At 55.0% G+C, this 9781-nt stretch overlaps 1 protein-coding gene across 1 annotated transcript; it reads right to left on the bottom strand.

Annotated features, from left to right (window-relative positions):
* Positions 1-1076: 1076 nt before the first annotated feature.
* On the bottom strand, positions 1077-4747 carry ZFP36L1 (ZFP36 ring finger protein like 1). The gene is made up of 2 exons (XM_052782377.1): positions 4519-4747; positions 1077-3622 (listed from the first exon to the last, which is right to left on the bottom strand). Exons 1-2 carry the CDS (start codon positions 4573-4575, stop codon positions 2672-2674), a joined length of 1008 nt encoding a protein of 335 aa, XP_052638337.1. The 5' UTR covers positions 4576-4747; the 3' UTR covers positions 1077-2671.
* Between the last annotated feature and the right edge of the window lie 5034 nt (positions 4748-9781).

Below are 9781 nucleotides of genomic sequence, written 5' to 3'. Positions count from 1 at the left end.
GCTGTGCCTGAGGCTCTCCTCTGAGGGATCAGCATGCAGACCGCACTGCGTGTTAGTTACATCAGCATCTGCCGAGCAAACTCCCCATACGGCTTTTGCACTGTTCATGGGAACCAGCTTCTACCAGCCACACTCCTCTTCCACCATCTTTCCTCCACCTTTATTGCCAGACCACACAAGAAAGTGTGTTGCACAAAGCCAGCAGCAGGGAAGGTACAGCAGGGTAAGCCTCGAGGTATCCTGCAGCTTTTGCTTGGCAGGAACTTCTCCAACATGAATTAGGAAATGTCTCTCCTGAACATTGAGGCATGTCAAGACAGCTGAAGGACTGGTGGTTCGGCAGCAATATTCCACGCCTGATTTGGAAAAGAGCTGGAACAGTTTCAGGTGAGGAAGAGCACCAAGCTTGCTCCAGAGGAGAGCTCAACGGTGAAAACACAAGACTTGCACCATGAGCAGCACTGGCAAAGAAGTGTCCCTAAACAAAACCCCTGGCTTCAGAAATTTCTGGGATTGCTGACTGATACTTCAAGGGGTACGAGGGCTTGAACGTGATGGCAGAGTGATCTGTGCGTATACCAAGACTTTGCTGGGGGCCATGTTCCTCTCACATACAAAATACCAAACAGCCGCTCTACCAAAGCGGAGCAGTACCACTAACAAGCCAGACCTGAGACGTGGGAGATCTGTTACCACTTCAACATCCCACTTCAGCCTCACCCAAAACACACGTAGGCTCTCCTTGAGGGGGAAGGAGCTGTGCAGGAACACAGGGCACACAAGGAGCAAAAGCCAATCCAAGGTTTAAGCTACACTGATCAGAAAGAAGTTTGCAGGAACAGACTGAGCAGCTCAAGATGGGAGGACTCCGTAAGAGACAGAGAGGGTTAGAGGCCACATCAGGTATCTGCACCCACACACTTGCAGGGCTGACCCGCTTAATCAGTGAGGAGCAATGAAGGGATGCCTGAGCACACAGTGGGTGCCTCAAGGGTCAAGAGGGAAGTATCTGCATTTGAGTGGTTGTCTAAAACCAGGCCCTCAATCTTTGCAAGTAAAACCAGCTCCACTGTCAGTTTCTTGAAAAAACTTGGGGTTTATTGATTTAAACTGCAAACAGTCGTTACAAAAGAGATTCTCTTTTAAATAAACTCACACAAAGAGGAAGAAAAGGCAATGTAGTGAACAGTAACAGGGGAAAAAAAAAAAATTACATTCATTATTCTCTTTGTGCCAGTCCCGTTCACCTCAGCAAGGAAAACTCCAAACTTGGAATACAGAAACACAAAGACAAACTGTATTTGGAATGTCTTCAGATAGGCACTTTGAGCCCAAGGCTTTTCTCCTTGAAGAATCTATACAAAAAGAGGAAGAAAAAGGTCTTCCTTCCACGCTGTCTCGCAACAGAGCTCAGGTATGTACATTCTAAAGCCCAAGTAGGCAAGACCCAGAGGAGGGGAAGAGAAGAGGAAAGGCAAAGAAGCACATTAACTCAATTTGCAGTCCAACACAAAAAAAAAAAGGGGGGGGGGGGGAATTCTAAAATAAATAATCCAAACACAGTTTTTGCATTTTTTTAAATTAATTTTTCATTTTTTAAAATAAAATAACCAAAAAAAGTGTAAAGTTACAAAAAATGTCATTGTAGTATAATATATTAAACTGTGGGGAAAAAAGGAAAAAAGACACTTCACAATCTTAAGATTAATATGGAAGATCATAATTTAAACATAAAAGAATATATTCTATGGATTCATCATCCCGATAAATATGAACAAAATTAACAAAAAAGCATAGGTTTCGGCAATAAATACGTTTTGATAAGTTAAATAAGCTTTTTTATATTGTTGTGCAGTGACAAGCAAAATTTGCTCTCCAATTTCTGAAAAGTTATACAAAATTAAAAACCCAGAAAAAAATAATAAAAAGCTTGGCGTGAGTGCTCTAAGATAGGTCTAAAGTACTCTAGAGCAAAACCATTAAAGCTATGTCTACTGGAACTTTGTTTACACGAACTTGTGTGTGTGTGTGTGTGTGTGGAATGACTTCTGTTGGCCCCACCCCCTCTATTTCTTTATTTGTTTTAAGATGTCACATGAATACATGGGGAACTTTTAGCACCAAAATCAAGTCTCTCATAGTCCATCTGGTTTTTGTTTTCTTTTTTGTTTCCTTCCTCCCAGTCGAAGTCCCACTCATGTTACAATCTTTGTCCGTTCTCAGCTTTTCTTCCCGCAGACCTGAGCGGATCCAGGCAAGATTAGTCTTTAAGGGGAGGGGAGAAAGAGGACTGGATGTTAACGCTTGCCCACATGCCTGCAGCCTAGCGGAAACTGGCCAGTCAGGAAGGGACTGGGAGAGGGCGATGCAGTACATGGCCAGTGGAGGGAGCTGGATCCGGACATTTCCTGCACATCTGGAAGTGCACAGAGCTGCTGGTGCCCTCTGCAGCTGGAGAGGTAATACAGTCACAGTGAAAGCATTAAAAGGCACTAATTTTGTAAACGTTATTGCTTTTCATCGTATTTTGGCACTTAAGGTTTAAGCCAGTGGGTTTACGCAGGCAGGTGGACACGTTAACATCCAGCTCAGACTACTGGGGACAGGGTGGGGGGGGGAGTTCAGCTTAACATCATAATAGAGGTGGGGGGGAGCAAGAGGAAACCCCAGATTAGTCATCGGAGATGGAGAGTCTGCTGAAGATGGGAAGACGTCTTGAGGTGTCCAGGATAGGGGAATCTGAGCCGCTGTGGCTGCTGCTGGAGCTGCTCAGATAGCCCTCCTGGTCAGAGAGGGAGTCCTGAGGACTGGGTGGCGAGTCAAACATGTTGGGGGACTCGGACATGGGCCTGAACAAGAAGGTGGTGGGGGAGCTCCCGCTGGGCACCTGCACCCCCATGCTGGGGGCAAAGAGACTGACCAGCTCCTGGCTGGAGAAGGTGAAAGGGTTGCTGGCGCAGTCAGGCAAGGTGGGGGAGCCCAGCAGGTCGTCGGCACTCAGCATGGGCGGCGGGGTGATGGAAGTGGGGCTGTCCAGCAGCCCGCTGGCAGCAGTGCTGGGGAAGCCGGCAAAGCTGAAGCTGTGCTGCAGGCGGGGTCTGTCGGTGACGGGGGGCTCCCGGCTCCCTGCCACGGCCCGGCGCTCCTCCGCGTTGTGGATGAAGTGGCAGCGCGGCCCGTAGGGGCAGAAGCCGATGGTGTGGAAAGTGCGGCACAGCTCGGTCTTGTACTTGGGGTGGCGGGTGAGGCTCCGCAGCTCATGGATGCCGTGGGCAAACTGGCACTTGTCGCCATACTTGCAGGCGCCGTTCTCCTCGAAGGGGCGGCACAGCTCCGTCTTGTAGCGGCTGGAGTTGACCTGTCCCCCGGGCTGCTTCTGCTGCAGCAGGCGCTCGCCGCCCTCGGAGAAGGAGCGGTCCCGGAAGCGGCTTTCCCGGGGGCCCAGCATGGGAGCCGGCTCCCCTTTCAGGCTGCTGAGGAGCTGGTTCTGGTGAAACTTGGAGTTGGGCAGGGTGACAGAGTGCCTCCTAGGGAAACCCCCGCCGGCCGGGGTGCCCACCGCCTTCCTGTCCAGCAGGCACCCGCTGACACCCGAGGGGCCGTAGTTCAGCATCTTGTTGCTCTGCGGGGAGAAAGCAAGGGCCGGTCACTGCCACCGCCTCCTCCGGCGTCCCCGCGCAGCCCCGGCAGCCTCCCGCGCGCGGCGCGGCGCCCCGCCGCCGGGCGGCGAGCAAGGGAGCCCGGGGAGCGGCGGCCGCCCTGCCCCGACGGCCCCCCCCCCCCCCCCCGCAGCAACATCTGCTTCGGCCGCCTTCGCCGCTCCGCCCGAGGGCCCCGGGCAGCCCCTCCCCGTCCCCCCGCGCAGCCCCGGCGGAGGGAAGTAACGAAGCGAGGCAAGCGCCAGACGCGGGGGAGCCGCCGGCTGCATCCTAAGCGGCTCCGAGGCCGGAGCTCTCCTCCGGGAAAGCCCCCCGCTTCGGGGGCCGGCGGCGAGCGGGAAGGGCAGCGCGCAGCGCCGGCGCCCGCCCCTCCGCTCCCCCCGTAGCGCGGCGGCTCCCGCCCAGCCCTCGCCGCCCCGCTTCCCCCTCCGGCGGGGCTGAGCGAGGGGCGGCCGAGCCCCGGGGGGAGGGAGCCCGCCCGGCCCCGCGGCAGGGCCGCCGCCCGCCCCGCCGCGCCGCGCCCGGGCGTGTTGCGGCGCGGCGGCCCCGGGGGCAAGGGAAGGACCCGGCCCCTCCGCCCGGCGCCGCGGCTGAGCCCGCCGGGAGCGCGGGGTGGTGCCCCCCCGCCGGAGCGGCCGAGGCGGGAAGCGCGGGCGGCGGCGGCTGGGGACCCCGCGCCCCGCGACGGGGCGGCCGCGCTCGGCCCCCGCCCTGCGCCCCCCCGGCCCCGGCGCCAAACTTGCTCCCGGCCAGAAAACGGGACGGGAGCGGGGGGGGGGGGGGGAAACAACCGAACGCGCACCCCAGAGAAGCTCAAGAGCCCCGAAGGCGGAGGAGCAGCCCCCGACGGCGCCCTTACCTTGCATAAAACTTCGCTCAGGTCGAAGATGGTGGGCGACACCAGGGCTGTGGACATCTTCGGCGAGCGAGGGGGGAAGCGGGTGGGGCAGCGGCACACAGACACGAGGAGTCACGGCGTGGGTCAGGCACAGCCTCCAGCGCCCCGGCTCGCAGCCTCCCCCCGCCGCCGATCCCGCCGCCACCACCAGCCCGCCCGGCCGCCGCGCCCGCTCGCCGCTTCCAGCGGGCTCGGGGAAAGCTCAACTTATAAAGTTTCGGACTTAGCCCGGGAGGAGGAGCCGGCGGCGGGAGGAAGGGGAGGAGGAGGAGGAGGGCAGGGTGATTGACACCGCGACTGAATCACCCGGCCGGGCGGGCGGGCCCAGAAAAACTTTCGGGAGGAGGAAGTGGGGGAAGGAAAAGGGGGGGGGGGGGGAGCGGCCCGCGGCCGGGGGGGGGTGGGGGGCGGGCGGGGGGGGGGGTGTTGGCTGCCCTCCCCCGCTCTGGCGGAGGCAGTTGTGCGGGCCGCCGCGCGCCTGTGCGCGCGCGCGTGTGTGTGTGCGCGGGGCCGCGCGCGGGGCCTCGCACCCCACACACCCCCCGTGCGCCCCCCCCCCCCCCCCCCGGTGCGGGGTTCGGCGGCATCTCTTCGGCCCCCCCGGAAAATACCAGCCCCGATCGGCCGTAAGCGGCCGCCGAGCCCCGCGCCGCGTTTCCCAGCTCGCCGGACTCCTTCCCGGCTGGGCAGCGCCGGCCTGTCCGCTTTGATTTAAGTTGATCGGAGCCGTTTTCGCTCGTCCTCGCGTTTTTGCGAGCTGACTGTCTTTGTGTTGATTCACATCCCCCCCCCCCCCCCCCGAGCCTTACTCCTTTTTTCCGATTTTTATTGAAACCTGGCAGGCTCCGCGAGGGGAAATAGCTCACATCCACATTAATTTAAATTGTTAAAATATGGGTTTGCCGTTTAAAAGGGTGTTTGATAAATTCCGCCCTTTCTCCCAGTCCCCAGAACTCGAAACTGTAAAACTGAAAAAGAAAAAAGTAACGTCTCTGAGCAAGTAATGCGTTCCAGATTTTAGTAGGCAAAGTATGATTCATACTGATATTGATATAGCGGGGAGGAGGGGGGAAGACGGCGGCAGTTTCTGCGTTAAAAAAAAAAGCAGCAAAACGCTTCAAGGCTTGTCGATACCAGGGTGCCTCAGCGTGAAATCTGCTGCCCCTAAACCTTTAGCCCCAGCTGGGGCAAGGCTCGCCCTAGCTGTAACTTTAGTGGGTGTTTTCGTCTGAGGCCGAGCGGCGGCATCTGGGCCCGCGCCCCCACGCAGGCGGGCGAGGGGGGGCCCTGCCCCGCCGCCGCAGACTCTTCCTCCTGCCCTGCGCTCCGGCTTCGCTGGGGGAAAAGAAACCCCTGCCTTGGGCAGCCCAACGCCGACCCGAGGGGCCACCGCACCGAAAACTTCAAACAAATGATCCACTTCCTCTTCTGTTTGCTTTAGAGTTGCAGAACCTGGACTTTGAGCTGGCGGCTGGTCTTTTTCCCCTCCTTCGGTCTTCAAGAACGGCCAAAATAACCAACCGAGAGAAACGCCCACAGGCTCCCGCTATTCCAGATCTCTTTTTTTTTTATATATTATTATTATTATTATTTACTTAAGGCCAGCAATCAGGTTCCTCGAATTTCCTTCTCATTCTAGTTTCTTTTTTTCCCTTGCCTTGGCCAGGAGCGAGGAGTAACCAGGGGAGAGACCAGCCTATTATTTTCTGCAGTTGTTTACTCATTCTGTAGATGGTGCTTGTTCCCAAGACTCTGAGCCTCTCTATAATTAAACCCATTTTAATTGTTAGGTTAGAAACGTCATTTCTGGGACTTTCCAAGAGTTACCGAGAAAGCCAGCCGAGATAACTATTTCACTACTGAGTCGCTCCCAGCCCGGTTTTCGCCCCGGTTCCTCCCGGCCGGCCAGCCGGCCACAGTGTGAGGCTGACCGGAGGGCTCAGAGCGGGAGAGCCGGGGGGCTGCAGCCCCGCCGCCACCACAGCCACCTTCCCCCGCCGCTTTTTGCATTCTTCCCTTGCCCCGTGTGCATTTGTTTTGGAAACTCGGGGTTTAAGGTTGCACATTTCCACGGATCGAGTGGCGAAGGCTGAAGCCGAGGAGGAATTTTTTTCCAGTGATTTTGCTTGGCAAACCCCGACTCCATGGTGGTCTGCTTTGCATTGGCTGCGCACATGCTCAGATCAGGAATTTAGCTGCTCGCCCCACCTCGTGGCTAAAAGTCAGAGCCCTCCGGGCCAGAGTGGGAATTTGTGTGGGCATGAATTCACACCGAGCGGAGGAATGAAAAAATGGGAGCCTTGCACCTCCCACCAGAGCTGTGCCAGAACTTTGATAGATGCAAATGAATAAAGATAGGTAAATGAATAAATGAAAGTCAATTATTAAAGAAAGAAGATTACTGAAAAAGTGAATGAATGCAGTGCCATGCTCACTAGCCTTCTCATGTGGGTTGGTCCGTCCAGGCCCAACACGTTCCATTTGGGATACTACAGCTGGGCCTGGGAAGCAGGAATAAATGTCCAGGACTTCCCAAGCCCTTATCAAATCCGTCCTCAGCACGGGAGCAGCTTCTGGAGCATTCTTGTTACCTGGTGCCGGTGCAAGCAGATGCTAAACTTGTCTCAAAATACAGAGGGATGAGGTTCTTCATCAGACCTGTGCACACATTTAACAGAGGAATTAAGAACCGCTTTCCCGAACGAGAGCTGAAATGGGCCAGAATGGCCAGAAAACAGGGAAGAAGCAGGGGGCAGCAAATGAAATTATAAAGGCAGGAGGCTTAAAGGAGTACTTTTTCCGATCATGCGTGTGTGTATAAAACTGTGGGCTCGTTGGCACATGATGCTGTGGAGGTCAAAAGTATAAACGGGGTCAAAAAAGCAATTCGACAAATTTATGGAGGAAAAGTCCCTGGAGGTTTGCTAAAGGCAAAGGCAGACCTCTGCGGCACGGTGCTGGACAATGCACAGCAAAAGTATCACTCTCTCGTTCCCCCATTTTTGCCCCTAAGCATTGGCTGCTTTTGGAGGTAAGAGGAAGGCCACAACAGACCTTTGATCTGGCCCAGTTCAGTTATTTTTACATAGTTAGGGTCTACTTTTATGCTTTAGACTCTGTCTAACCCTGCTGGGCTTGGAAGTGCACCTCACAAACTTGGGATTAGCTCTGCAGCGTCCCATTGTTTGGGCCAGGCAGGAGGAGGTCAGCACTGGGAAGTACAAATGGGCACTATCTTGTCCCCGAGCTGCTGGGCATGGGTTTACGTGCTGGCCTCTGCTAAAGGCTGGAGAACAGTCTCATGGGGTGGCTGCACTCCTTGCCCAGTTTAACTCCCTGTCAGGGTAATAAGAGGTTACTTTGAGCACCAACTACAAACTGAATCTAAGTGCCAGCTTTTCCACAAATGTGTTTGGTGATGTTACAGCTCCCATAGCAACAGAAGAAGATTGCTATCTTAAGACACCTCCACTTATCTTCACCTGGAGCCGTTCAGCAATAGGAAGCCTGCAGGTCTGCTTGCGTCAGTTAGAGTTACTGAGCAAGAGCAGGAGTGCAAAAAAGCCTGAATTGTTGAAAACAAGGCGGGGGTGGGGATGGTTTGGTTTGTTCCCCCTCCTACCACCCAGTTCCCAAAGTTTCCAGCTAGGAAAGGGAAGTGCTTTCATCACAAGCAAGGTTTTCCCCTGTGAGTTTTGAATGAGTTAGGCATTTCATTTCCCTGCTCCCATGGGAATCTTCAGGTAAATAGACACGTCTTTTCTGCAGTGGTGCTCCAATGTACGGAGGCTGGGGACGGAAAAAGGACAAACCTCCTGCCTTTATTTCTGCTGGGACTGTAAAATGAGTCGAAGCTTTCTGTAGTCGCTGTTCTATTCATATCTTTTGGGTCCAGTGCTATTTTTGTTGGCTGTGCCCCTGGAGGTAGAGATGTGGAAGTGCTTTTCTGCTGGTCTCTGCAAGCAGTTGTAGATGTTTCCTCCATTCCAGGCACCTCCTCAGACGCTGTGGCCTTTCAGGGGGAGTAGGTGGATGTCAGCGTGGCCGTTCCCCCCCCCGCCCCTAACTTTCTAATCCCTCCTTTTATTTTGGCCTTGCGCTCCTTCCATGGAACATCTCTGGGTAGCCACTGGGAGGTGTGAATGGCTTGGGATGGAAACCACAGCTTGTAGGTACGCCCTCTGCCAGGCTTTTCTGGCACCCGAGGAAGCCCGGCCTCCGCCTGCTCCCAAGCAAGAGGGATATTACCAGCTGCTCAGTGAGAAAACAAATTTGCAGAGATACAGGAAAGTGTGTTAAGGTGGTGGGAAGCAACGCGAGTGAGATTCCTGGCAGCTCGGGTATGTAAACATTCATAAAAGAGAGAGAGTGTGTGCATGTGTGTACTTTGTGGTGGCAGGAAACCCAAGAAGCTAGCTCCATTGTTTTTGCTGGAATTGGTAGCAACGGTGCCAGACAAATGTTATAAGCCCTTAATGCTCCTGACTTTACACCTGTAAATGACCTAAAGACCATCCAAGGCGATCTAAATCGCGGGACATCTTTACTAATTAGTAATGGGTTTGGGGATCTGATTTGGTTGTTCATAAAGAGGGTTTTCTGTTTCTCAGTAGCTCAGATGCTGGGCTACCTCTGGGGAAGTGAGGGGAGTGGGAGACAGGAGGTGGAGGTAGTGTGTGGCCTCTTCTGAAAGCATCACATGGATGTGACTAGCCTCCCACAAGTTTAGCGCTGGTGGCACTGACAAGGTACTGCAGTGGAAAAAGCAGAGGTGTCCTTTTAGCAGACGCAGGGTAAGGAAATTGGCTGAACTTAATGGATCTAAGTTATAATTTCCAGTGGAAATACTAATGCAATTAATATGTTTCCACATAGCAGGACAGCAGGCCCGTGCTAGTGTTAGCTGTTTGTCATGACTGCTCAGGCGGCTGGCCCAGCCATGTCCCGGGGTCCGTCCAGCTGCCCCCAGACACATGCAGCTGGTGCTGGGGGTGGGAGCAGGGCCGAGGCACAAATCAGTGTGGAAAATAATAGGTTTGAGGGGCTGGAGTAAAAGAGCATCACCAGGACCGACTGCTGCATGGCTGTGGAAAGTGAAGGTGCCTGAAGAGGAACCTCTGCCCCTCTGCCCCTGGCCTGGGTGCAGGGCTGTCACTGCACCCTGGCTCCCCAGCAGGGCACCCACCAGCCTGCCCGGGGTCTGCACACCCTGTCCAGATGCAGG

Source organism: Harpia harpyja, chromosome 3, assembly GCF_026419915.1.
Source record: "Harpia harpyja isolate bHarHar1 chromosome 3, bHarHar1 primary haplotype, whole genome shotgun sequence".
Taxonomy (NCBI): Eukaryota; Metazoa; Chordata; class Aves; order Accipitriformes; family Accipitridae; genus Harpia; species Harpia harpyja.
Note: the sequence above shows the minus strand (reverse complement) of the source record. Positions and strands in the feature narration are given on the sequence as shown.

Coding starts and splice junctions, on each gene's coding strand:
- ZFP36L1 (XM_052782377.1), bottom strand. CDS start 4,575: ATGTCCACAGCCCTGGTGTCGCCCACCATCTTCGACCTGAGCGAAGTT. Junction 3,623..4,518: donor TGAGCGAAGTTTTATGCAAG/GTAAGGGCGCCG, acceptor TTCTCCCCGCAG/AGCAACAAGATGCTGAACTA.